The following is a 27,700-nucleotide window of genomic DNA, read 5'->3' on the forward strand; positions in this document are numbered from 1 at the left end:
CCTACGGAGGCAAGTTGAACCTGAGCCAGCAGCGTGTCCTTGCCATAAAGAAGGCTAACAGTGTCTTAGGTTGTATCAGCAGAGTATCGTGAGCTGGTCAAGGGAGTATCTTGAGCAGGTGAATGGAAGTCTTCCTTCCCCTCTGTTCACAGATGGTGAGGCCAAACCCTATCTAGTATTTTAGAGCTGGAAGGGATGTAACTCATGACACTTACCTTTGTCTCCTGCAGAGTCAATGTACACTTGTAACTGCACTCACATATGACCCTCTAACACTAAGGAAAATGTAATTTTCTCCTCCCCTCCAAAATAAATAAAGAAATAAATGAAATGAAAGAAACTAAAGTCTCTGTCCTTCAGGGAATTATATGTTTAAGCTCTTATATTGTCTTTTCTGAAGTTTTTTTGTGAGCTGGGGTTGCTCTTTGCGAAATACTGGCAATAAAATGATGCTGTTGTAGAAAAAAGTTTTTGTAGTAATGTTCTTTGCAGGAAAGCTCTGTAAAGGATCCTTTTCTTTTTTTTTCTACAACTGGGAATTATTTATTTATTTTTGGGGGTGTTCTTTAATTGAGGTATTGTTATGGGTGCATGTGTCTTCTACCTGGAGGTGTGGTGGCTAGTGCCTGAAGGAAGAGAGTGGGTACCAGGGATTTGCTGGAAGGTCTCCTGTGGGCCTTAAGCATAAGAAATGGCTGAGCAGCTGGGCCCCGAAGGGTGGTGATCAGTGGCACAAAATCCGTTTGGATGCCAGGAACTCTTGGTGTACCCCATGGGTCACTACTGATCGCATTCCTTTTTAATGTCCTTATAAATAACACTGATGGGATAGAATTTATCCCGTGTAAGTTGGCAGGTGCTGTAAAACAGGTGTGGGGGTGGGGGAGGGGAGTGTTGGCTACAGCAGATGGTGTTGCTGTCATTGAAAGGACCTGGAGAAACTGGAGAAATGGACTGATAGGACCCTCATGGAATTCCACAAGGAGCAATGGAAAGTCCTTCACTTGGGGATGAACAGTGCCATGTTCCAGGAAAGCAGCCTGGTGGAAAAGGCGCTGGGGGTTACAGTGGACTGGACCTGAGCCAGCAGCATGCCCTTGCCATAAAGAAGGCTAATGATGTCTCAGGTTGCATCAGCAGAGTATTGTGAGCAAGTCAACGGAGTATCATGTGCTGGTCAGGGGAAGTCATCCTTCTCCTCTGTTCACCAGTGGTGAGGCCAAACCCTGTCTAGTGTTTTAGAGCTGGGAGGGATCTAGCTCATGACACTTAGGTGTTTTTTTTGTTTGTTTGTTTGTTTGTTTTTCCTGGAGAGTAAATTTGTACTTGTAATTGGCCTTGCAAATGACCCTCTAACACTAAGTCACTGGTATCTTTCTCTACTCCTCGAAAATAAATAATATGAAACAAATAAAATAAAAAGAAAGAAACTAAGTCTTCTTCCTTCAGGCAATGATATGTTTCATCTCGACAGTATCTTTTCTGAAGTGCTTCATTAGTAGGGTTTGGCTCTTTAAATTGGTTAAGTTCTTTGTCTTGCTAAATACATTGGTTCCTTAAATTCTTTGTCCTGCTTGTTAGGGAACGCTGTTGACCTCACCCTGTCTTTTTCTGGGATGTAACACAGGGGTGAGATTGGGCAGACAAAGATCATTCTCATGGAAACGCCGCTTGGCCATCCTGCCTTAAAAGCAAAGCAAGTCACGCTCATGTAATGCACTTTAGCCATGTCCCCATGTCAGCAGGGAAAGGATGGCGTGAGTCCTGTGTTTCAATGCAGCACAAGTGCTGCTCTCTTTCTTAGCTGGGTCCTGGATTCCTCTGTCTGAGATGCGTGAGCCCAGTGTGTGCTTGTGATGTGTGTTCCTCCAGCTTGGCCAGCAAGAGAGGTGCTTACACTGAGTGCTATCATCTCCAGGGGACAGAAAAAACGTGAACAACCAGAGATCCCTGTAGTTTAGAAAAGGAGGGTTGGCTGTCTCCTGGAGATTGACTCAAAGCTCTAGAATCATTCACAATGCTGAGATTGATAGTAGCTATAAAGCACTGTGAACTTCTGTTTGCCTGGATTCTAAGGTAAATGGACGACTGTGTCCCAAGACAAAGTTAAAAACAGGTCTCCCATTTTCATCCCATCGCTTTCCTTCCCATTTGCTCGAGCTTCTCCATGAGACGAGAGTGCAGTCCTGAAATGATTTTTTCATGGTTTCACGGTTTTAGAAAGCTCTCATTCTCCTTTTTCCCTTTCTCTTTTCCTGTATGAGCTGTGTTTGAGCACTGTGCTACCTATTCCCCTGAAGAAGGACTGTCACCACAGGAAGAAGAAAAGTTGAACAGGATGTTGGAACGACGGTGGTATGGCACTGAGCATTTGGAAAAGCTCACGCTGCTTTGCACTGCAGTCATAACCCGCATCAACACCAAGCAGGACGCGCTTTCCTGTAAAGGTGACCTGGAAAGAATACCCGAGCGCGATTCCTGCCATAATAAAAAGGCTGCTGCTGTTGGGAGAGTCCTTGTAGCGATGTTGTTTGCAGGCAAGCTCTGTGAGCACGCCGGCGTTTGGCAAAGGCTGAGAGACGGCGGCCAGGAGCGCGTCCCGTTCCGGAGCAGTCCCGCCGCGGGCCGCAGGGTGGTGCTCCTGGCCAAGGCGGCGGCGAGCGGCTGCGGGCGGGGAGGCGGCCGAGCCCAGCGCAGGGCGGCGCAGCGCAGCCGGGAGGCGGCGGCGAGCGGTCCTCCGCGCCGTCCTCCGCAGCATCCGCTGGCGGTCCCGGACGGCCGCGCTGCGGGCCGCCAGCCGCCTTCGGTGAGAGGGAGAGAGGGAGGCCGCGAGGGAGGACGCCCGCCGCTTCCCGCCGCGCTGCTGCCGGGCGCCGCTTCCCGCGGAGGACTGCGGCAGACGGAGGGTGTCCGCCGCCCCGCCATGGCGTCTGCAAGGCAAGTGCTTTGTGTGTGTGCTTTGCTGTGCGTGCCGCGCGTTCGCTGCGAGCCCATCCGCTACTCCGTAGCCGAGGAGGGGGAGAGCGGCTCCGTGGCGGCCAACGTGGCGGAGGACGCGGGGCTGACCCCGGCGCAGCTCTCGGCTCGCAGGGCACGCATTGCCTCACCGGCCGGCCGGCAGCACTTTCGCTTAGAGCGCGCCACCGGCCGCCTCGTCCTGGCGGAGCGGCTCGATCGCGAGGAGATGTGCGGCCGCTCGCTTACCTGCACGCTCGCCTTCGAGCTCCTGCTCGAAAACCCGCTGCAGTTCTTTCGGGTCGAGGTGGCCGTGGAGGACGTCAACGACCACTCGCCGGTCTTTCCCGAGGAACGAGTCACTTTTCAGATCCTGGAAACCAGCGACCCTGGCTCGCGATTCCCCGTGGAGGCGGCTCAGGACCTGGACGTTGGCAGCAACAGCATCCAGGCTTACAGCATCGCTCCCGAGAACGAGTACTTCAGTGTTTCTATTCGGAAACGGAGTGAGGTTGACATGCACGTCGAACTTGTATTGGAAAAGCCTCTAGACAGAGAGGAGCAGCCAGAGTTGCTTTTCAGTCTCATTGCTACAGACGGTGGCTCTCCACCTAGGAGCGGGAGCACCCAAATCCACATTGTAGTTCTGGATGTAAATGACAATGCTCCCATCTTTACTCAGGACGTGTATGTTGGTCAGGTTTTGGAAAGTGCCCCAGTGGGCTCTGTGGTTCTCAGAGTTGTAGCCACTGACCAAGACATGGGGCTTAATGGTGACATCTCCTACAGGTTCAGCAGTGTTCTGGGGGACATCCAGTCCACATTCACAATTGACAGCATGAGTGGTGAAATCGGAGTCGCAAAGCCCCTGGATTTTGAGGCCACACAGAAGTATGAGCTCAGTGTGCGTGCAACTGATGGTGGGGGCCTCTCGGCACTCTGCAAGGTGTTGGTGGAGGTGATGGATGTGAACGACAATGCGCCGGAGCTGGTGGTCAGTTTCTTCAGCAGTCCCCTCCCTGAGAACACACTGCCTGGGACAGTGGTTGCCCTCTTTGCTGTGAGAGACCAGGATTCTGGTGTGAATGGGGAGATCACCTGTGCCCTTGAAGACCAGCTCTCCTTCTCCCTAAGGCCAGCCTATAAGAATTACTATGAGCTGGTGACTGTGAGCACATTGGACAGGGAAGAGATAGCTCTGTACCTTGTGGTTGTCACAGCGGCAGACGCAGGGTCTCCTTCCCTCACCACTACCCAGACCTTCACGGTGGACATCTCTGATGTCAATGACAATGCCCCTGTCTTCAACCAGACATCATACACCATGTATGTGAGAGAGAACAATGTCCCTGCAGTGCTTGTTGGGGCTGTCAGTGCAGTGGACTCAGACGCAGGACCCAATGCCAAGGTGATCTATTCCCTGAGGCCTGTGCACCCTGCAGAGCGGGACCCCTGCTCCTGCATCTCCGTGAACTCAGAGAACGGACATGTATTTGTGCTGCGTCCACTGGACTATGAGCAGGTGAGGCAGCTTGAGGTGCTGGTGAGTGCCACCGATGCGGGGTCCCCTCCCCTCAGCACCAACGTCACCGTCCGCCTCCTCGTGGTGGACGAGAACGACAATGCCCCACTGGTGTTGCACCCTGCACAGGACAGCAGCCCGCCATCCAGTGAGCTGGTGCCAGCCTCGTCCGAGGTGGGGGACCTGGTCACCAAAGTGGTGGCCGTTGATGCCGACTCTGGTCAGAACTCGTGGCTTTCCTTCCATCTTCTAAGGGCCACAGACCCCGGGCTGTTTGCTGTGGGTACCCAAAATGGGGAGGTACGGCTGAGGAGGCCAGTGACAGAAAGGGATGCCATGAAGCAGAAGCTTGAAGTGCTGGTGCGTGACAATGGGAGGCCACCACTGTCGGCCACTGCAGCACTGAGCATACTCCTCCTCAACGGCCTCTCACAGGAACACCTGCCACAGCAGGAGGTGGCTGTGCAGGATGAAGACAGCTCCCTGACAATCTATTTAATCATTTCACTGGTCTTTGTCTCCCTCCTCTTCCTCACATCTGTCGCAGCCTTTGTTGCTTGCAAGGTGTGCAAGAGAAAGGAGCTGAAAGGAGGGCACGTGCTGTATGGCACAGGCAACTTGCAGAGCAGTCTGGCTGATGGGGCTGCTGCTGGGACCCTGCCCCGCACCTATTGCTACGAGATCAACCTCACCACGGGCTCGGGCAACAGCGAGTTCAAGTTCCTGAAGCCCATCCTCCCCAGCCTGCCACCACAGCACTCTGGCACAGGCAGGGGTGTTGATGACACAGAGGATTTCCCACCAGTCCCTAACTCCATGGGGGATGCAGCCCTGGACATCTCTGGTCCACCATCTGTTGGACACTTTAATGGGCTTCCCTTTAAGTAGGTCTGAGTCCATGCAGTGAAAGGCTTCATGCCTTGGAGCTGGAAGGGATCTGGCTTATGATATTCAGTCTTGTTTCCTGGAGATTAAATCTGCATTTGTAATTGGCTTCACAAGTGACCCTCTAACACTGGGTCAGATGTGTGTTTTTCTTTATCCTCTCTAAAAGGATTAGAAATTAAAAAAAAAAATGTAAGAGAACTAAGGCCTTTCTCCTCGTGCAATGATGTGTTTCAGATCTAATATTGATATCTCCAAAGTGCTTCATGAGTAAGGTTTGATCCAGACTCCCTGGCTAAATGCTTGTCATTAGGAAAAACCTTAACTGTCACCCTGTTTTATTCTGTGCTGAAACACAATGTTGAGGTTGGGCAGATGAGAGTGCAGTATAGCCCTCCTCCCTTGTCTGCAGGGAAGAAAGGCATTAGCCCTGTGTTTCACTGCGATGCAAGTGCTGCTCTCTTTCTTTGCTGAGTCCTGGATCTCTCTGTGTGAGACATGTTAGTACCATGTGTGGTCTTCCACCTCGATTGGCATGAACCAAGTTTTGTACTGAGTTCCGCTGTCTCATCCCCTCCAGGACACAGTAAAAACGCACAGTGCCAGACTTTGCAGTGGTCCATCTGCTTGGATTGACTCAAAACTATAGCAGGACTAATGACTCCAACATAGACACTAATTATACAGAGCTTTGACCATGATAGTTGTGTTTGGGTGGATTGCAAGGCATCTTGACACATTGCCTCATAGGACCTTTGTCTACAAGGCAGAACAAAGATAGACTTTAAAAAGGAATATCCTTTTTTGTATCATTGTTTTCAGTCTTGCTTACCGCCGTTCCTCAATTGCAGTGAAGTGCTATCATGGTATGGTTCTCCAGATTTTTGTTAGAATGCTTAAATTTTCCTTTTTTCCCTTTCTCCTTTGGCTGCCTATTTAAACATTGTCTTACCAATTCCCCTTAAGAAGGGCTGACACCCAACCTATAACAATGGGTTGTTGGAAAGAAGGTGATATGGGACTGGATACATAAACACCCTCGTGTTCTGTTGTGCTGCATTATACACTGTATCATTTTTAAGCTGGTATACCCTTGTCTGTAAAAGTGAAATGAAATGAATGCCTGAGTGCCATTCTGGCAATAAAAAGGATGCTGTTGTGGAGAGCATCTTTATAGTAGTGTTCTTTGCAGGAAAGCTCTGTAAAGGATCCAGGGTTTCTCCAAAGTCTGGGTACTATTTTATTTATTTTATATATTTTTACTTGGTTCGATGATGGAAGTATTGTTTTGAGGGCATGTCTCCTCCACCTGGAGAAGTGACCTCTAGTGCCTGAAGGAAAAGGGAGGGTACCAGGGATTTGCTAGAAGGCCTCTTATGGGTCCTGTGAGCACTGAGCATAAGTGGCTGAACAGCTGGGCCCAGAAGAGTGGTGGTCAATGGCGCAAAGTCCTGTTGGATTCCAGGGAGTCTTGTCATACCCCATTGATCAATACTGGTTGCATTGTTTAATGTGTGCAGGATTTTCTGCTCCACCTGGATTCGTACAAGTCCATGGGTTTGGATGGGATTCGTCTCAGGGTGCTCAGAGAACTGACTGACATCATCGTGGGACTTCTCTCAACTATTTTTCAATGTTCTTGGGAATCTGGAGAGGTCCCAGTTGACTGGAAGCTGGCAAATGTACCATTTTTCAAGAAGGGCAAGAAAGAAGAACCTGGAAACTACAGGCCTGTTAGTCTCACGTCAGCGCCTGGTAAAATTATGGAGATTATCCTGGGAGTTATTGAATCACACCTGGGGGACAGTGTAGTCATTGGTCCCAGCCAACATGGGTTCACGAGGGGTAGGTCCTGTTTAACAAATTTGATTTCCTTTTATTATAAGATCACCCATCTAGTTGATCAAGGGAAACCAGCTGATGTAATCTTTCTGGATTTCAGTAAAGCTTTTGACACAGTTTCCCTTAGGATCCTACTGGACAAAATGTCCAGCATACAGCTGGACAAAAACATCATATGATGAGTGAATAATTATCTGATGGGTAGAGCTCAAAGGGTTGTGGTAAATGGGGCTGCATCAGGCCAGTGGCCGGTCACCAGTGGGGTCCCCCAAGGGTCCATTTTAGTGCCAGTTCTCTTCAATGTTTTAATAAACGATTTGGATGGAGGACTAGAAGGTGTTTTGAGCAAATTTGCTAATGATACTAAACTGGGAGGAGTTGTTGCCTCTGTTGAGGGTGGAAAGGCCTTGCAGAGAGATCTGGACACATTGGAGAGCTGGGCAATCACCAACCACATGAAGTTTAACAAGAGCAAGTGCTGGATCCTGCATCTGGGAAGGGGCAACCCTGTCTATGCGTACAGGCTGGGTGACGAGACACTGGAGAGCAGCCCTGCAGAGAGGGATCTGGGGTTTTGGTTGATAGCAAGCTGAATATGAGCCAGCAGTGTGCCCTGGCGGCCAGGAGGGCCAACCGTATCCTGGGATGCATCAAGCATGGCATTGCTTGTTGGTCAAGGAAAGTGATTGTCCCGTTCTACTCTGTGTTGGTGTGGCCTCACCTTGAGTACTGTGTGCAGTTCTGAGCACTGCATTCCAAAAAGCATGTGAAACTATTGGAGAGTGTCCAGAGAAGGGCTACTAAGATGGTGAAGGGCCTAGAGGAGAAGAGGTACGAAGAGCGGTTGAGGTCACTTGGCCTGTTCAGCCTGGAACAGTAGAGGCTTAGGGGAGACCTCATTGCGGTCTACAGCTTCCTCACGAGGGGGAGTGAAGGGGCAGGCGCTGATCTATTCTCTTTAGTGACCAGTGATAGGACCCAAGGGAATGGTGTCAAGCTGTGGCAGGGGAGGTTCAGGCTGGATATCAAGAAGAGGTGCTTCAGAGAGGGTTGTTGTGTGCTGGAACAGGTTCCCCAGGGATGTAGTGACGGCATCAAACCAGTTGGAGTTTAAGAAGCATTTGGGCTGTGCTCTTAGTCACATGGTCTGAATTTTGGATTAGACCTGTGTGGAGCCAGGAGTTGGACTCCATGATCCATATGGGTTTCTTCCCCCTTGGGATATTCTATGATTCTGTGATGAACGTCCTTATAAATAATCTGATGATGGGACAAAGTGTACTCCCGTAAGTCAGCAGGTTCTGTAGAACGGGAGTGTGGCTGGGGTAGAGAAGTGTTGACTACAGCCGAAGGCATTGCTGTCATCAAAAGGACCAGGAGAACCTGGAGAAATGGGCTGACAGGACCCTCATGGATTTCCACAAGGAGAGGTACAAAGTCTTTCACTTGGGGAGGAACAATCCCGTGTTCAAGGAAAGCAGCCTGGTGGAAAAGGCTCTGGGGGTCCCAGTGGATACAAAGTTGCAAATGTGCCAGCAGCATGCCCTTGCCATAAAGAAGGCTAATGATGGTTGAATCAGCAGAGTATCTTGAACAGGTCAAGGGAATATCTCGAGCAGTCCCAGGGAAGTCGTACTTCCCTCTGTTCACCACTGGTGAGGCCAGGCCCTGTCTAGTGTTTTAGAGCTGGAAGGGATCTAGCTCACCACCCTTACCCTTGTTTCCTGGAGACGAAACCTGCACTTGTAATTGGCCTTGCAAATAACCCTCTAAAAATGTCAGATATATGTTTTCCTCCACCCCTCCAAAATAATTAAATAAATAAATAAATTGAAAGAAACTAAAATCTCCATCCTTCACGCAATGATATTTCACCTCAGGTGGGGTCTTTTCTGAAGTGCGTAGAATTGGGCTCTTCAAATTGGCTCGTTAAGTTCTTTGTCTCGTTAAATTCTTTGGCTCCTTAAATTCTTTGTCCTGCTTGTAATTGGCCTCGCAAATGACCCTCTAATAGGAAGTCAGACGTATGTTTTTCTTCACTCCTCAAAGGAAAAATACAATAAAACAAATAAAATAAAAAGCAAGAAACTAAAGTTTCTTTCCTTCAGGCAATTTGTTTCATCTCGGACAGTATCTTTTCTGAAGTGCTTCATTAGTAGGGTTTGGCTCTTTATATTGGCTCGTTAAGTTCTTTGTCTCGTTAAATTCTTTGGCTCCTTAAATTCATTGTCCTGCTTGTTAGGGAGCACTGAGGACCCCACCCTGTCTTTTTCTGGGATGTAACACAAGGGTGAGATTGGGCAGACAAAGATCATTTTCACGCCAATGCCGCTTGGCCATCCTTCCTTAAAAGCAAAGCAAGTCGCGCTCATGTAATAAATACACTTTAACCATGTTCCCATGTCAGCAGGGAAAGGGTGGTGTGAGTCCTGTGTGTCAATGCAGCACAAGTGCTGCTCTCTTTCTTAGCTGGGTCCTCGATCTCCGTGTCTGAGATGCATGGGCCCTGTATGCATTTGTGATGTGTGTTCCTCCAGCTTAGCCAGCAAGAGAGGTGCTTAGACTGAGTGCTGTCATCTCCAGGGGACAGAAAAAAACGTGCACAACCAGTGATCCCTGTAGTTTAGAAAAGGAGGGTTGGCTGTCTCCTGGAGATTGCCTCAAAGCTCTAGACGCACTAATGATGCTGGGATCGACTGTAGCTATAAAGCACTGTGAACTTCTGTTTGTCTGGATTCTAAGGTAAATGAATGACGACTCTGTCCCTAGACAAACTTAAATACAGTCAACCAGTTTTATCCCACCATTTTCCTTCCCACTTCCTGTGGATTTTCCATGAGACTAGGGTGCAGTCATGACATGATTTTTCGTGGGTTTAATTCCATGGTTTTAGAAAGCTTTCATTCTCCTTTTCCCCTTTCTCTTTTCCTGTATGACCTGTGTTGGAGCATTGTGTTACCTATTCCCCTGAAGAAGGACTGTCACCACAGGAAGAAGAACGGGTTGTTAGAACATTGGTGGTATGGCACTGAACATTTGGAAAAGCTCACGCTGCTTTGCACTGCAGTCATAAGCCGCATAACCGCCAAGCAGGACGCGCTTTCCTGTAAAGGTGACCTGGAAAGAACACCCGAGCGCGATTCCTGCCACAATAAAAAGGCTGCTGCTGTTGGGAGAGTCCTTGTAGCGATGTTGTTTGCAGGCAAGCTCTGTGAGCACGCCGGCGTTTGGCAAAGGCTGAGAGACGGCGGCCAGGAGCGCGTCCCGTTCCGGAGCAGTCCCGCCGCGGGCCGCAGGGTGGTGCTCCTGGCCAAGGCGGCGGCGAGCGGCTGCGGGCGGGGAGGCGGCCGAGCCCAGCGCAGGGCGGCGCAGCGCAGCCGGAGGCGGCGGCGAGCGGTCCTCCGCGCCGTCCTCCGCAGCATCCGCTGGCGGTCCCGGACGGCCGCGCTGCGGGCCGCCAGCCGCCTTCGGTGAGAGGGAGAGAGGGAGGCCGCGAGGGAGGGCGCCCGCCGCTTCCCGCCGCGCTGCTGCCGGGCGCCGCTTCCCGCGGAGGACTGCGGCAGACGGAGGGTGTCCGCCGCCCCGCCATGGCGTCTGCAAGGCAAGTGCTTTGTGTGTGTGCTTTGCTGTGCGTGCCGCGCGTTCGCTGCGAGCCCATCCGCTACTCCGTAGCCGAGGAGGGGGAGAGCGGCTCCGTGGTGGCCAACGTGGCGGAGGACGCGGGGCTGACCCCGGCGCAGCTCTCGGCTCGCAGGGCACGCATTGCCTCACCGGCCGGCCGGCAGCACTTTCGCTTAGAGCGCGCCACCGGCCGCCTCGTCCTGGCGGAGCGGCTCGATCGCGAGGAGATGTGCGGCCGCTCGCTTACCTGCACGCTCGCCTTCGAGCTCCTGCTCGAAAACCCGCTGCAGTTCTTTCGGGTCGAGGTGGCCGTGGAGGACGTCAACGACCACTCGCCGGTCTTTCCCGAGGAACGAGTCACTTTTCAGATCCTGGAAACCAGCGACCCTGGCTCGCGATTCCCCGTGGAGGCGGCTCAGGACCTGGACGTTGGCAGCAACAGCATCCAGGCTTACAGCATCGCTCCCGAGAACGAGTACTTCAGTGTCTCCTCTGAGAGTCATGTTGAGGGTAACAGTATATAGAATTGTTATTGGAAAATCCTCTAGACAGAGAGGAGCAGCCAGAGTTGCTTTTCAGTCTCATTGCTACAGACGGTGGCTTTCCACCTAGGAGCGGGACCACCCAAATACACGTTGTAGTTCTAGATGTAAATGATAATGCTCCTACCTTCACACAGAAGCTTACATTGGTCGGGTTTTGGAAAATGCCCCAATGGGCTCTGTGGTTCTCAGTGTCACAGCTACCGATCCGGATGTGAGACCTGAATGGTGACATCTCCTACAGGTTCAGCCAATTGGTGGGTGAGAGCCACTTGCCATTCACCATTGACAGCATGAGTGGTGAAATCCGAGTCACAAAGCCCATGGATTTCGAAGATGCACAGAAATATGAGCTCAGTGTGCCGTGCAACTGATGGTGGGGGCCTCTCAGGCATGTGCAATGTGATGGTGGAGGTGGTGGATGTGAACGACAAGGCGCCGGAGCTGGTGGTCAGTTTTCTTCAGCAGCCCCTCCCTGAGAACACACTGCCTGGGACAGTGGTCGCCCTCTTTGCTGTCAGGGACCGGGATTCTGGTGTGAATGGGGAGATCACCTGTGCCCTTGAAGACCAGCTCACCTTCTCCCTGAGGCCAGCCTATAAAAATTACTATGAGCTGGTGACCGTGAGCACATTGGATCGGGAGGAGACAGCTCAATACATTGTAGTCATCTTAGCGGCAGACGCAGGGTCTCCTCTCTCACCACTACCCAGACCTTCACAGTGGACATCTCCGATGTCAATGACAATGCCCCTGTTTTCAACCAGACATCATACACCATGTATGTGCATGAGAACAATGTCCCTGCAGTGCTTGTTGGGGCTGTCAGTGCAGTGGACTCAGACGCAGGACCCAATGCCAAGGTGATCTATTCCCTGAGGCCTGTGCACCCTGCAGAGCGGACCCCTGCTCCTGCATCTCCGTGAACTCAGAGAACGGACATGTATTTGTGCTGCGTCCACTGGACTATGAGCAGGTGAGGCAGCTTGAGGTGCTGGTGAGTGCCACCGATGCGGGGTCCCCTCCCCTCAGCACCAACGTCACCGTCCGCCTCCTCGTGGTGGACGGAATGACAATGCCCCACTGGTGTTGCACCCTGCGCAGGACAGCAGCCCGCCATCCAGTGAGCTGTGCCAGCCTCGTCCGAGGTGTGGGGACCTGGTCACCAAAGTGGTGGCCATTGATGCCGACTCTGGTCAGAACTCGTGGCTTTCCTTCCACCTTCTAAGGGCCACAGACCCTGGGCTGTTTGCAGTGGGTACCCAAAGGGGAGGTACGGCTGAGGAGGCCAGTGACAGAAAGGGATGCCGTGAAGCAGAAGCTTGAAGTGCTGGTGCGTGACAATGGGAGGCCACCACTGTCGGCCACTGCAGCACTGAGCATACTCCTCCTCAACGGCCTCTCACAGGAACACCTGCCACAGCAGGAGGTGTGCTGTGCAGGATGAAGACAGCTCCCTGACAATCTATTAATCATTTCACTGGTCTTTGTCTCCATCCTCTTCCTCACATCTGTCGCGCCTTTGTTGCTGCAAGGTGAGCAAGAGAAAGGAGCTGAAAGGAGGGCACATGCTGTATGGCACAGGCAACTTGCAGAGCAGTCTGGCTGATGGGGCTGCTGCTGGGACCCTGCCCCACACCTATTGCTACGAGATCAACCTCACCACGGGCTCGGGCAACAGCGAGTTCAAGTTCCTGAAGCCCATCCTCCCAGCCTGCCACCACAGCACTCTGGCACAGGCAGGGGTGTTGATGACACAGAGGATTTCCCACCAGTCCCTAACTCCATGGGGGATGGAGCCCTGGACATCTCTGGTCCACCATCTGTTGGACACTTTAATGGGCTTCCCTTTAAGTAGGTCTGAGTCCATGCAGTGAAAGGCTTCATGCCTTGGAGCTGGAAGGGATCTGGCTAATGATATTCAGTCTTGTTTCCTGGAAATAAATCTTCATTTGTTATAGGCTTTACAACTGACACTTCAGCACTAAGACAGATGTATGTTATTCTTCACCCGTCTAAAAAGATTAGAAATGAAAAAAATATAAGAAAGCTAAGGCATTTCTCCTCAGGCAATGATATGTTTCAGCTCTGATATTGGCTTTTCCAAACTGCTTCATGTTTAACGTGTGATCCAGGCTCCCTGGCTAAGTGCTTGTTATTAGGAAAAACCTTGACAGTCACCCTATCTTACTCTGTGATGAAACACAATGGTTGGGCAGAAGACAGTGCAGTATAGCCCTTCTTCTTGTCTGCAAATTAAGGAAGGTGTTAGCCCTGTGTTTCACTGCAGTGCAAGTGCTACTCTCTTGTTTGCTGAGTCCTGGATCTCTCTGTGTGAGACGTGTGATCACCATGTTTTTGCACTGCATTTTCTTCCACCTCGGTTGGCAAGAAGCATGTTTTGTACTGAGTTCTGCTGTGTCATCTTAACCACGGCACAGCAAAAATGTGCAGAGCCAGACTTTGCAGTGGTTCATCTGCTTGGGATTGACCCAAAAGTACTGGTGCACTAACGATTCCGGCATGAAAGACAAGTCGACACATCACCTCAGAGGACTTTGTCTACTGGTAGAGCCAAGAATGACTTTAAAAGTAGAATCCAGTTTGGTGTCATTGCGTTCATTCCTATTCGCCAGGGTTCCTCAACTGCAGTGAAGTTCTATCATGCTATGATTTTACATGTTTTTGTTAGAATGCTAAAATTTTCCTTTTTTTCTCCTTCTCCTTTGGTTGTATGTTTAAGCATTGTCTTACCAATTCCCCTTAAGAAGGACTGACACCCAACCTATAACAATGGGTTGTTGGAAAGAAGGTGTTATGGGACTGGATACTTAAACACCTGTATACTTAAACTGATACTTAAACTGTATCCTTTTTAATCCAAGATACCCTTGTCTGTAAAAGTGAAATGAAATGAATGTCCAAGTGCCATTCTGGCAATAAAAAGGATGCTGTTTTGGAGAGAGTCTTTTGGAGAGAGTCTTTGGAGAGAGACTGTAGCTATAAAGCACTGTGAACTTCTGTTTGTCTGGATTCTAAGGTAAATACGACTCTGTCCCTAGAGAAACTTAAATATGGTCTCCCAGTTTTGTCCCATCGCTTTCCGTCCCACTTGCTCTAGCTTCTCTATGAGATGAGTGCAGTCATGACATGATTTTTTCATGGTTTCACAGTTTTAGAAAGCTCTCATTCTCCTTTTTCCCTTTCTCTTTTCCTGTATGACCTGTGTTGGAGCATTGTATTCCCCTGAAGAAGGACTGTCACCACAGGCAGAAGAACAGGTGAACAAGTTGTTGGAACGACGGTGGTATGGCACTGAACATTGGGAAAAGCTCACACTGCTTTACGCAGCAGTCATAAGCCGCGTCACCGCCAAGCAGGACGCGCTTTCCTGTAAAGGTGACCTGGAAAGAACACCCGAGCGCGATTCCTGCCATAAAAAGGCTGCTGCTGTTGGGAGAGTCCTTGTAGCGATGTTGTTTGCAGGCAAGCTCTGTGAGCACGCCGGCGTTTGGCAAAGGCTGAGACGGCGGCCAGGAGCGCGTCCCGTCCCGGAGCAGTCCCGCCGCGGGCCGCAGGGTGGTGCTCCTGGCCAAGGCGGCGGCGAGCGGCTGCGGGCGGGGAGGCGGCCGAGCCCAGCGCAGGGCGCGCAGCGCAGCCGGGAGGCGGCGGCGAGCGGTCCTCCGCGCCGTCCTCCGCAGCATCCGCTGGCGGTCCCGGACGGCCGCGCTGCGGGCCGCCAGCCGGCCTCGGCGAGAGGGAGAGAGGGAGGCCGCGAGGAGGGCGCCCGCCGCTTCCCGCCGCGCTGCTGCCGGGCGCCGCTTCCCGCGGAGGACTGCGGCAGACGGAGGGTGTCCGCCGCCCCGCCATGGCGTCTGCAAGGCAAGTGCTTTGTGTGTGTGCTTTGCTGTGCGTGCCGCGCGTTCGCTGCGAGCCCATCCGCTACTCCGTAGCCGAGGAGGGGGAGAGCGGCTCCGTGGTGGCCAACGTGGCGGAGGACGCGGGGCTGACCCCGGCGCAGCTCTCGGCTCGCCGGGCACGCATTGCCTCACCGGCCGGCCGGCAGCACTTTCGCTTAGAGCGCGCCACCGGCCGCCTCGTCCTGGCGGAGCGGCTCGATCGCGAGGAGATGTGCGGCCGCTCGCTTACCTGCACGCTCGCCTTCGAGCTCCTGCTCGAAAACCCGCTGCAGTTCTTTCGGGTCGAGGTGGCCGTGGAGGACGTCAACGACCACTCGCCGGTCTTTCCCGAGGAACGAGTCACTTTTCAGATCCTGGAAACCAGCGACCCTGGCTCGCGATTCCCTGTGGAGGCGGCTCAGGACCTGGACGTTGGCAGCAACAGCATCCAGGCTTACAGCATCGCTCCCGAGAATGAGTACTTCAGTGTTTCTTTCGGGACTCACAGTGACGATGACAAGTATGTCGACTTAGTCTTAGATCAAACACTAGACAGAGAGGAGCAGCCAGAGTTGCTTTTCAGTCTCATTGCTACAGACGGTGGCTCTCCCCTAGGAGCGGGACCACCCAAATTCATATCATAGTTCTAGATGTAAATGATAATGCTCCTACCTTCACACAGAAGCATTACATTGGATGTATTTTAGAAAATGCCCCAACAGGTTCTGTGATTCTCAGCGTTGCTGCAACCGATCCAGATGTGGGACTGAATGGTGACATCTCCTACAGGTTCAGCAATGTTCTGGGGGACATCCAGTCCACATTCACAATTGACACCAAGAGTGGTGAAATTCGAGTCGCAAAGTCCCTGGACTTCGAGGCCACACAGAAGTATGAACTCAGTGGCGGGCAACTGATGGTGGGGGCCTCTCGGCACTCTGCAAGGTGTTGGTGGAGGTGGTGGATGTGAATGACAATGCACCGGAGCTAGTGGTCAGTTCCTTCAGCAGCCCGGTCCCTGAGAATGCAGAGCCTGGGACAGTGGTTGCCCTCTTTGCTGTGAGAGACCAGGATTCTGGTGTGAATGGGGAGATCACCTGTGCCCTTGAAGACCAGCTCCTCTCCCTGAGGCCAGCCTATAAGAATTACTATGAGCTAGTGACCGTGAGCACATTGGACCGTGAGGAGACAGCTCAGTACCTTGTAGTCATCTTAGCGGCAGACGCGGGGTCTCCTGCTCTCACCACTACCCAGACCTTCACAGTGGACATCTCTGATGTCAATGACAATGCCCTGTCTTCAACCAGACATCATACACCATGTATGTGCATGAGAACAATGTCCCTGCAGTGCTTGTTGGGGCTGTCAGTGCAGTGGACTCAGACGCAGGACCCAATGCCAAGGTGATCTATTCCCTGAGGCCTGTGCACCCTGCAGAGCGGGACCCCTGCTCCTGCATCTCCGTGAACTCAGAGAATGGACATGTATTTGTGCTGCGTCCACTGGACTATGAGCAGGTGAGGCAGCTTGAGGTGCTGGTGGTGCCACCGATGCGGGGTCCCCTCCCCTCAGCACCAACGTCACCGTCCGCCTCCTCGTGGTGGACGAGAACGACAATGCCCCACTGGTGTTGCACCCTGCACAGGACAGCAGCCCGCCATCCAGTGAGCTGGTGCCAGCCTCGTCCGAGGTGGGAGACCTGGTCACCAAGTGGTGGCCGTTGATGCCGACTCTGGTCAGAACTCATGGCTTTCCTTCCATCTTCTAAGGGCCACAGACCCCGGGCTGTTTGCAGTGGGCACCCAAAATGGGGAGGTACGGCTGAGGAGGCCAGTGACAGAGAGGGATGCCGTGAAGCAGAAGCTTGGTGCTGGTGCGTGACAATGGGAGGCCACCACTGTCGGCCACTGCAGCACTGAGCATACTCCTCCTCAACGGCCTCTCACAGGAACACCTGCCACAGCAGGAGGTGTCTGTGCAGGATGAAGACAGCTCCCTGACAATCTATTTAATCATTTCACTGGTCTTTGTCTCCCTCCTCTTCCTCACATCTGTCGCAGCCTTTGTTGCTTGCAAGGTGTGCAAGAGAAAGGAGCTGAAAGGAGGGCGCGTGCTGTATGGCACAGGCAACTTGCAGAGCAGTCTGGCTGATGGGGCTGCTGCTGGGACCCTGCCCCCCACCTATTGCTACGAGATCAACCTCACCACGGGCTCGGGCAACAGCGAGTTCAAGTTCCTGAAGCCCATCCCCCCAGCCTGCCACCACAGCACTCTGGCACAGGCAGGGTGTTGATGACACAGAGGATTTCCCACCAGTCCCTAACTCCATGGGGGATGCAGCCCTGGACATCTCTGGTCCACCATCTGTTGGACACTTTAATGGGCTTCCCTTTAAGTAGGTCTGAGTCCATGCAGTGAAAGGCTTCATGCCTTGGAGCTGGAAGGGATCTGGCTAATGATATTCAGTCTTGTTTCCTGGAGATTAAATCTGCCTTATAATTGGCTTCACATGTGACCCTCTAACACTGAGTCAGATGTGTGGTTTTCTTCATCCTCTAAAAAGATTAGAAATAAAAAAAATAAGAGAACTAAGGCCTTTCTCCTCATGGCAATGATGTGTTTCAGCTCTGATATTGAGTTCTCCAGAGTGCTTCATGAGTGATCCTGACTCCCTGTGTAAATGCTTGACATTCGGAAAAACCTTGACAATCACCCTTATTGTGTGCTGAAACACAGTGTTAAGGTTGGGCAGATGAGAGTGCAGTATAGCCCTCCTCCCTTGTCTGCAGGGAAGAAAGGCATTAGCCCTGTGTTTCACTTGCGATGCAAGTGCTGCTCTCTTTCTTTGCTGAGTCCTGGATCTCTCTGTGTGAGGACATGGAGCACCATGTGTTTTTGCACTGCATTTTCTTCCACCTCAGTTGGCAAGAAGCTGTTTTGTACTGAGTTCCACCATCTCATCTTCTCCAGGACACAGCAAAAATGTGGAGAGCCAGACTTTGCAGTGGTCCATCTGCGTGGGATTGACTCAAAACTATAACAGCACTGAAGATTCCGGTATAGACTCTAATTATACAGGGCTTTGACCGTGATCATTGTGGTTTGGTGGATTGAACTTCAAGTCTACATGTTGCCTCAGAGGACCTTTGTCTACAAGTGGAACCAAGTAGATTTTAAAAGTAGAATCCAGTTGGTGTCATTGTTTCATTTCCTGCTTGATGGTGTTCCTCAACGAGATTTGAGAGCTATCGTAGTAGGGTTTTCCAGATTTTTGTTAGAATGCTTAAATTTTCCTTTTTCTCTTTTCTCCTTGGCTATATGTTTACAGCATTGTCTTACGATCCCCTTAAGAAGGACTGACACCCACTCCTGTAACATGGGTTGTTGGAAGAAGTTGTTATTGGACTGGATATTTAAACACCCTCTGTTATGTTGTGCGGCATTACACACCATATCATTTTTAAGCTGGTATACCCTTGTATGTAAAGTGAAATGAAATGAATGCCCTGAGTGCCATTCTGGCAATAAAAAGGTGTGCTGTTGTGGAGAGAATCTTTGTAGTAATATTCTTTCTAGGAAAGCTCTGTAAAGCACCCATTTTTTAGTTTCCAAAGTCTGGGAGGGGTTTATTATTATATGGTTCCTGACTGAGGTTTGTAATAGGGGCACATATCCGTTACCACGAGATGGTGGCCGCTGGTGCCTGGAGGGAAAGAGTGGGTACCAGGGATTTGCTAGAATGCCTTTGTTGGTCTTGTGAGCACTGAGCATAAGAAGTGGTGGAGCAGCTTGGCCCGAAGGGTGGTGATCAGTGGCACAAATTCTGGTTGGGATGCCTGGAAATCTTGGTGTACATCATGGGTCAATACTGGTTGCATTCCTGTTTACCGTCCTTATAAATAATCCCAATGATGGGACGAGTGTAACCCCTTGTAAGTTGGCAGGTGCTATAAAATGGGAGTGGTTGTGGAGGTGTCAGTGTTGGCTACAGCAGGGGGTGCTGCTGTCATTGAAAGAACAGGAGAAAAGGGCTGACAGGAGCCTCATGGAATTCCACAAGGAGAGGTGCAAAGTCCTTCTCTTGGGAGGAACAATCCCATGTTCCAGAAGGCAGCCTTGTATAAAAGACGTAGGAGGTCCTCGGAGGCAAGTGAACCTGAGCCAGCAGCGTGTCCTTGCCATAAAGAAGGCTAACGGTTGTCTTAGGTTGTATCAGCAGAGTATCGTGAGCTGGTCAAGGGAGTATCTTGAGCAGGTGAAGGAAGTCTTCCTTCCCCTCTGTTCACAGATGGTGAGGCCAAACCCTATCTAGTATTTTAGAGCTGGAAGGGATGTAACTCATGACACTTACCTTTGTCTCCTGCAGAGTCAATGTACACTTGTAACTGCACTCACATATGACCCTCTAACACTAAGGAAAATGTAATTTTCTCCTCCCCTCCAAATAATAAAGAAATAACTGAAATGAAAGAAACTAAAGTCTCTGTCCTTCAGGAATTATATGTTTAAGCTCTTATATTGTCTTTCTGAAGTTTTTTTGTGAGCTGGGGTTGCTCTTTGCGAAATACTGGCAATAAAATGATGCTGTTGTAGAAAAAAGTTTTTGTAGTAATGTTCTTTGCAGGAAGCTCTGTAAAGGATCCTTTTCTTTTTTTTTCTACAACTGGGAATTATTTATTTATTTTGGGGGTGTTCTTTAATTGAGGTATTGTTATGGTGCATGTGTCTTCTACCTGGAGGTGTGGTGGCTAGTGCCTGAAGGAAGAGAGTGGGTACCAGGGATTTGCTGGAAGGTCTCCTGTGGGGCCTTAAGCATAAGAAATGGCTGAGCAGCTGGGCCCCGAAGGGTGGTGATCAGTGGCACAAAATCCGTTTGGATGCCAGGAACTCTTGGTGTACCCCATGGGTCACTACTGATTGCATTCCTTTTAATGTCCTTATAAATAACACTGATGGGACAGAATTTATCCCGTGTAAGTTGGCAGGTGCTGTAAACATGGTGTGGGGGTGGGGGAGGGGAGTGTTGGCTACAGCAGATGGTGTTGCTGTCATTGAAAGGACCTGGAGAAACTGGAGAAATGGACTGATAGGACCCTCATGGAATTCCACAAGGAGCAATGGAAAGTCCTTCACTTGGGATGAACAGTGCCATGTTCCAGGAAAGCAGCCTGGTGGAAAAGGCGCTGGGGGTCCCATTGGACACCAAGTTAAACCTGAGCCAGCAGCATGCCCTTGCCATAAAGAAGGCTAATGATGTCTCAGGTGCATCAGCAGAGTATTGTGAGCAAGTCAACGGAGTATCATGTGCTGGTCAGGGGAAGTCATCCTTCTCCTCTGTTACCACTGGTGAGGCCAAACCCTGTCTAGTGTTTTAGAGCTGGAAGGGATCTAGCTCATGACACTTAGGTGTTTTTTTTGTTTGTTTGTTTGTTTGTTTTTCCTGGAGAGAAATTTGTACTTGTAATTGGCCTTGCAAATGACCCTCTAACACTAAGTCACTGTATCTTTTCTCTACTCCTCAAAAATAAATAATATGACACAAATAAAATAAAAGAAAGAAACTAAGTCTTCTTCCTTCAGGCAATGATATGTTTCATCCTCGACAGTATCTTTCTGAAGTGCTTCATTAGTAGGGTTTGGCTCTTTAAATTGGTTAAGTCTTTGTCTTGCTAAATACATTGGTTCCTTAAATTCTTTGTCCTGCTTGTTAGGGAACGCTGTTGACCTCACCCTGTCTTTTTCTGGGATGTAACACAGGGTGAGATTGGGCAGACAAAGATCATTCTCATGGCAATGCCGCTTGGCCATCCTGCCTTAAAAGCAAAGCAAGTCACGCTCATGTAATGCACTTTAACCATGCCCCTATGTCAGCAGGGAAAGGATGGTGTGAGTCCTGTGTTTCAATGCAGCACAAGTGCTGCTCTCTTCTTGGCTGGGTCCTGGATTCCTCTGTCAGAGATGCGTGAGCCCAGTGTGTGCTTGTGATGTGTGTTCCTCCAGCCTAGCCAGCAGAGAGGTGCTTAGACTGAGTGCTGTCATCTCCAGGGGACAGAAAAAATGTGAACAACCAGTGATCCCTGTAGTTTAGAAAAGGAGGGTTGGCTGTCTCCTGGAGATTGACTCAAAACTCTAGGAGCAATCATGAATCTGAGATAGGCGGTAACTAACGCTGTGTGACCATTAGTTTGCCTGGATTCTAAGGTAAATGGACGACTCTGTCCCAAGACAAAGTTAAAAACAGGTCTCCCATTTTCATCACATCGCTTTCCTTCCCATTTGCTCGAGCTTCTCCATGAGACGAGAGTGCAGTCCTGAAATGATTTTTTCATGGTTTCACGGTTTTAGAAAGCTCTCATTCTCCTTTTTCCCTTTCTCTTTTCCTGTAAGAGCTGTGTTTGAGCACTGTGCTACCTATTCCCCTGAAGAAGGACTGTCACCACAGGAAGAAGAAAAGTTGAACAGGTTGTTGGAACAACAATGGTATGGCACTGAGCATTTGGAAAAGCTCACGCTGCTTTGCACTGCAGTCATAAGCCGCATCAACGCCAAGCAGGACGAGCTTTCCTGTAAAGGTGACCTGGAAAGAACACCCGAGCGCGATTCCTGCCATAAAAAGGCTGCTGCTGTTGAGAGAGTCCATGTAGCGATGTTGTTTGCAGGCAAGCTCTGTGAGCACGCGGCGTTTGGCAAAGGCTGAGAGACGGCGGCCAGGAGCGCGTCCCGTCCCGGAGCAGTCCCGCCGCGGGCCGCAGGGTGGTGCTCCTGGCCAAGGCGGCGGCGAGCGGCTGCGGGCGGGGAGGCGGCCGAGCCCAGCGCAGGGCGGCGCAGCGCAGCCGGGAGGCGGCGGCGAGCGGTCCTCCGCGCCGTCCTCCGCAGCATCCGCTGGCGGTCCCGGACGGCCGCGCTGCGGGCCGCCAGCCGCCTTCGGTGAGAGGGAGAGAGGGAGGCCGCGAGGGAGGGCGCCCGCCGCTTCCCGCCGCGCTGCTGCCGGGCGCCGCTTCCCGCGGAGGACTGCGGCAGACGGAGGGTGTCCGCCGCCCCGCCATGGCGTCTGCAAGGCAAGTGCTTTGTGTGTGTGCTTTGCTGTGCGTGCCGCGCGTTCGCTGCGAGCCCATCCGCTACTCCGTAGCCGAGGAGGGGGAGAGCGGCTCCGTGGTGGCCAACGTGGCGGAGGACGCGGGGCTGACCCGGCGCAGCTCTCGGCTCGCAGGGCACGCATTGCCTCACCGGCCGGCCGGCAGCACTTTCGCTTAGAGCGCGCCACCGGCCGCCTCGTCCTGGCGGAGCGGCTCGATCGCGAGGAGATGTGCGGCCGCTCGCTTACCTGCACGCTCGCCTTCGAGCTCCTGCTCGAAAACCCGCTGCAGTTCTTTCGGGTCGAGGTGGCCGTGGAGGACGTCAACGACCACTCGCCGGTCTTTCCCGAGGAACGAGTCACTTTTCAGATCCCGGAAAGGGGCGACCCTGGCTCGCGATTCCCTGTGGAGGCGGCTCAGGACCTGGACGTTGGCAGCAACAGCATCCAGGCTTACAGCATCGCTCCCGAGAACGAGTACTTCAGTGTTTCTTTTAAGCACCCAAGAAATAAGTTCATAGAATTGGTTTTGGAAAAGCCTCTAGACAGAGAGGAGCAGCCAGAGTTGCTTTTCAGTCTCATTGCTACAGACGGTGGCTCTCCACCTAGGAGCGGGAGCACCCAAATCCACATTGTAGTTCTGGATGTAAATGACAACGCTCCCATCTTTACTCAGGACGTGTATGTTGGTCAGGTTTTGGAAAGTGCCCCAGCGGGCTCTGTGGTTCTCAGAGTTGTAGCCACAGATGCAGACGTGGGGAGCTGAATGGTGACATCTCCTATAGGTTCAGCCAAGCAGTCAGTGCGAGCCACTTGGCTTTCACAATTGACACCATGAATGGTGAAATTCGAGTTACAAAGCCCCTGGATTTTGAGGACCACACAGAAACATGAGCTCAGGTGCTGGCAACTGATGGTGGAGGCCTCTCAGGCATGTGCAATGTAGTGGTGGAGGTGATGGATGTGAACGACAATGCACCAGAGCTTATGGTCAGTTCCTTCAGCAGCCCCCTCCTGAGAACACACTGCCTGGGGACACTGGTAGCTGTATTTGCTGTGAGAGACCGGGATTCTGGTGTGAATGGGGAGATCACCTGTGCCCTTGAAGACCAGCTCTCCTTCTCCCTGAGGCCAGCCTATAAATTACTATGAGCTAGTGACTGTGAGCACATTGGACCGTGAGGAGACAGCTCAGTACCTTCTGGTCGTCAGAGTGGCAGACGCAGGGTCTCCTCCCCTCACCACCACCCAGACCTTCACAGTGGACATCTCTGATGTCAATGACAATGCCCCTGTCTTCAACCAGACATCATACACCATGTATGTGCATGAGAACAAGTCCCTGCAGTGCTTGTTGGGGCTGTCAGTGCAGTGGACTCAGACACAGGACCCATGCCAAGGTGATCTATTCCCTGAGGCCTGTGCACCCTGCAGAGCGGGACCCCTGCTCCTGCATCTCCGTGAACTCAGAGAACGGACATGTGTTTGTGCTGCGTCCACTGGACTATGAGCAGGTGAGGCAGCTTGAGGTGCTGGTGAGTGCCCACCGATGCGGGGTCCCCTCCCCTCAGCACCAACGTCACTGTCCGCCTCCTCGTGGTGGACGAGAATGACAATGCCCCACTGGTGTTGCACCCTACACAGGACAGCAGCCCGCCATCCAGTGAGCTGTGCCAGCCTCGTCCGAGGTGGGGGACCTGGTCACCAAAGTGGTGGCCGTTGATGCCGACTCTGGTCAGAACTCGTGGCTTTCCTTCCATCTTCTAAGGGCCACAGACCCTGGGCTGTTTGCTGTGGGTACCCAAAATGGGGAGGTGCGGCTGAGAAGGCCAGTGACAGAAAGGGATGCCATGAAGCAGAAGCTTGAAGTGCTGGTGCGTGACAATGGGAGGCCACCACTGTCGGCCACTGCAGCACTGAGCATACTCCTCCTCAACGGCCTCTCACAGGACACTTGCCACAGCAGGAGGTGGCTGTGCAGGATGAAGACAGCTCCCTGACAATCTATTAATCATTTCACTGGTCTTGTCTCCCTCCTCTTCCTCACATCTGTCGCAGCCTTTGTTGCTTGCAAGGTGAGCAAGAGAAAGGAGCTGAAAGGAGGGCACGTGCTGTATGGCACAGGCAACTTGCAGAGGCAGTCTGGCTGATGGGGCTGCTGCTGGGACCCTGCCCCACACCTATTGCTACGAGATCAACCTCACCACGGGCTCGGGCAACAGCGAGTTCAAGTTCCTGAAGCCCATCCTCCCCAGCCTGCCACCACAGCACTCTGGCACAGGCAGGGGTGTTGATGACACAGAGGATTTCCCACCAGTCCCTAACTCCATGGGGGATGGAGCCCTGGACATCTCTGGTCCATCATCTGTTGGACACTTTAATGGGCTTCCCTTTAACTAGGCCTAGTCCAAGCAGTGAAAGGCTTCATGCCTTGGAGCTGGAAGGGATCTGGCTCATGACACTCAGTCTTGTTTCCTGGAACAGAGTCTGATCTTACAATTGGCCACATGAATAACCTTCTAACATGAAGTCAGATGTCGGCTTTTCTTCACTTCCTCCATAAATAAAGAATAATTAAGAAAATTAAATAAACCAGTGTCTTTCTCCTTCAGGCAATGGTATATTTCAGTTCTTATATTGGCTTTTCTGCAGTTTTCAAGAGGAAGTTTTAATCCAGGCTCCTTGTCTAAATGCTTGTCATTAGAAAAGACCTTATGTCTCACCCTGTCCTATTCTGTGCTGTAACACAGTGTTGAGGTTAGGCAGAAGACAAGGCTCTATAAACCTCCTCCCTTCCCTTCAGGATATGAATGGCATTATTCCTGTGTTTCCCTGCAGTTGCAAGTGCTCCTCTCTTTCTTTGCTGAGTCCTGGATCTCTCTGTGTGAGACATGTGAGCACCATGTGTTTTTGCACTGCATTTTCTTCCACCTCCGTTGGCAAGAAGCATGTTTTGTACTGAGTTCCACCGTCTCATCTTCTCCAGGACACAGCAAAAATGTGGAGAGCCAGACTTTGCAGTGGTCCATCTGCTTGGGATTGACTCAAAACTATAGCAGCACTAAAGATTCTAGCACAGACTCTAAGTATACAGAGCTTTGACTGTGATCATATGTTGGGTGGATTGAAAGTTGAGTCGACACATTGCCTCAGAGGACCTTTGTCTACATGTAGAACCAAGATAGACTAAAAGTAGAATCCAGTTTGGTGTCATTGTTTTCATTCCTGCTTGCTGGTGTTCCTCAATGAGAGTTGAGAGCTATCATGGTATGGTTTTCCAGGTTTTTGTTAGAATACTTACATTTTCCTTTTTTTCCCTTTCTCATCTGGCTATGTGTTTAAACATTGTCTTACCAATTCCCCTTAAGAAGGACTGACACCCAACCTATAGCAATGGGTTGTTGGAAAGAAGGTGTTATGGGACTGGATCCTTGAACACCCTCATGTTCTGTTGTGTTGCATTATACACTGTATCATTTTTAAGCTGGTATACCTTTGTCTGTAAAAGTGAAATGAAATGAAATGAATGCCTGAGTGCCATTCTGGTAATAAAAATGATGCTGTTGTGGAGAGAGTCTTTATAGTAGTGTTCTTTGCAGGAAAGCTCTGTAAAGGATCCAGGTTTTTTCCGAAGTCTGGGTGTTTTGTTTTTTTTTTTAATTTGGTTTCTGGATTGAGGTATTGTTTTGGTGGCACGTGTTCTCTACCTGGAGATGTGGCAGCTAGTGCCTGGAGGAAAAGAGTGGGTAGCGGGAATTTTCTGGGAGGCCTCTTGTGGGCCCTTGTAAGCACTAAGCATAAGAAGTGGCAGAGCAGCTGGACCCAGAAGGGTGGTGATCAGTGGCACAAAGTCCTGTTGAATGCCAGGAACCAGGAACGCTGGTGTACATCATGGGTCAATACTGATTGCATTCCTGTTCAATGTCCTTATAAATAATTTCGATGATGGGACAGAGTGTACCCCCTGTAAGTCGGCAGGTGCCATAAGACAGAGGTGAGTGCTGGGGAGGGGAGTGTTGGCTAGAGCAGATGGTGTTGCTGTCATCGAAATGACCTGGAGAACCTGGAGAAATGGGCTGTCTGGACCCTCACAGAATTCCACAAGGAGAGGTGGAATGTCCTTCAGTTGTGGACGAACAATGCTATTTTTCAGGAAAGCAGCCCGCTGGAAAAGGCCCTGAGGGTCCCATTGGATACCCAGTTAACCCTGAGCCAGCAGCATGGCCTGGCCATATTTAAGGCTAATGGTATTTCAGCTTGCATCGGACGAATATCGTGAGCAGGTCAAGGAAATATCTCAAGCAACACAAAGGGAAGTCCTCTTTCCCCTCCGTTCACCACAGGTGAGGCCAGACTCTGTCTAGTGTTTTAGAGCTGGAAGGGATCTAGCTCATGACACTTAGCTTTGTTTCCTTGAGACTAAATTTGCACTTGTAATTGGCCTTGTAAATGACCCCCTAACCCTACATCAGATGTAGTTTTCCTTCACCCATCCAAAATTTATAAAAAATTTACATAAAATGAAAGAAACAAAGGTCTCCCCCCTTCAGGAAATGATATGCTTCAGCTCAGTCGGGGTCTTTTCTGAAGTCCCTCATTAGTAGGGTTTGGTTCTTTATGTTGGTTTGTTAAGTACTGTGGCTCCTTAAATTCTTTGGCTCCTTAAATTATTTGTCCTGCTTGTTAGGGAATGATGTGGACCTCATCCTGTCCTTTTTCTGGGATGTAACACAAGGCTGAGATTGGGCAGACAAAGATCATTCTCATGGCACTGCCGCTTGGCCATCCTGCCTTAAAAGCAAAGCAAGTCACGCTCATGTAATGCACTTTAACCATGCCCCTATGTCAGCAGGGAAAGGATGGTGTGAGTCCTGTGTTTCAAAGCAGCACAAATGCTGCTCTCTTTCTTAGCTGGGTCCTCGATCTCTGTGTCTGAGATGCATGGGCCCAGTGTGTGCTTGTGATGTGTGTTCCTCCAGCTTGGCCAGCAAGAGAGGTACTTGGACTGAGTGCTGTCATCTCCAGGGGACAGAAATAATGTGCACAACTAGAGATCCCTTTGGTTTAGAAAAGGAGGGTTGGCTGTCTCCTGGAGATTGCCTCAAAGCTTTAGAAGCACTCACGATGCTGGGATCAGTGGTAACTATAAAGCACTGTGAACTTCTGTTTGGCTGGATTCTAAGGTAAATGAACGATGATTAGTCCCTAGATAAACTTTAAAAGGCTCTCCCAGTTTCATACCATCGTATGGCTTCCGACTTGCTCTAGTTTCTCCATTCGACGAGAGGTGCAGTCCTGACATGATTTTTCATGAGTTAATTCCATGGTTTTTGAAAGCTTTAATTCTCCTTTTTCCCTT

The 27,700-nt window shown here is 51.0% G+C and overlaps 1 protein-coding gene and 3 pseudogenes across 2 annotated transcripts; all 4 read left to right on the plus strand.

Annotated features, from left to right (window-relative positions):
* The first annotated feature begins 2,494 nt into the window (after positions 1 to 2,494).
* Positions 2,495 to 13,420, plus strand: LOC121077685 (protocadherin beta-4-like). Of its 2 annotated transcripts, XR_005824259.1 has the most exons (2): positions 2,832 to 5,469; positions 13,329 to 13,420. XR_005824259.1 is itself a non-coding variant. In XM_040573094.1 (1 exon), the coding sequence occupies exon 1, from the start codon at positions 2,525 to 2,527 to the stop codon at positions 5,363 to 5,365; it is 2,841 nt and encodes a 946-aa protein (XP_040429028.1). In that variant the 5' UTR covers positions 2,495 to 2,524; the 3' UTR covers positions 5,366 to 5,895. The 2 variants fall into 2 exon arrangements, 1 of the variants encoding a protein (XP_040429028.1); XM_040573094.1 differs by lacking the exon at positions 13,329 to 13,420 and having other exon boundaries at positions 2,495 to 5,895.
* Positions 10,687 to 25,909, plus strand: LOC121077691 (annotated as a pseudogene).
* LOC121077694 lies at positions 15,021 to 17,753 on the plus strand (annotated as a pseudogene).
* Positions 22,202 to 25,909, plus strand: LOC121077695 (annotated as a pseudogene).
* Positions 25,910 to 27,700: the final 1,791 nt, after the last annotated feature.

Source organism: Cygnus olor, chromosome 14 (assembly GCF_009769625.2).
Source record: "Cygnus olor isolate bCygOlo1 chromosome 14, bCygOlo1.pri.v2, whole genome shotgun sequence".
In the NCBI taxonomy this organism is placed as follows: Eukaryota; Metazoa; Chordata; class Aves; order Anseriformes; family Anatidae; genus Cygnus; species Cygnus olor.

Excerpts from the sequence above, each read along its gene's own strand:
- LOC121077685 (XM_040573094.1), top strand. The coding sequence starts at position 2,525 with ATGTTGTTTGCAGGCAAGCTCTGTGAGCACGCCGGCGTTTGGCAAAGG.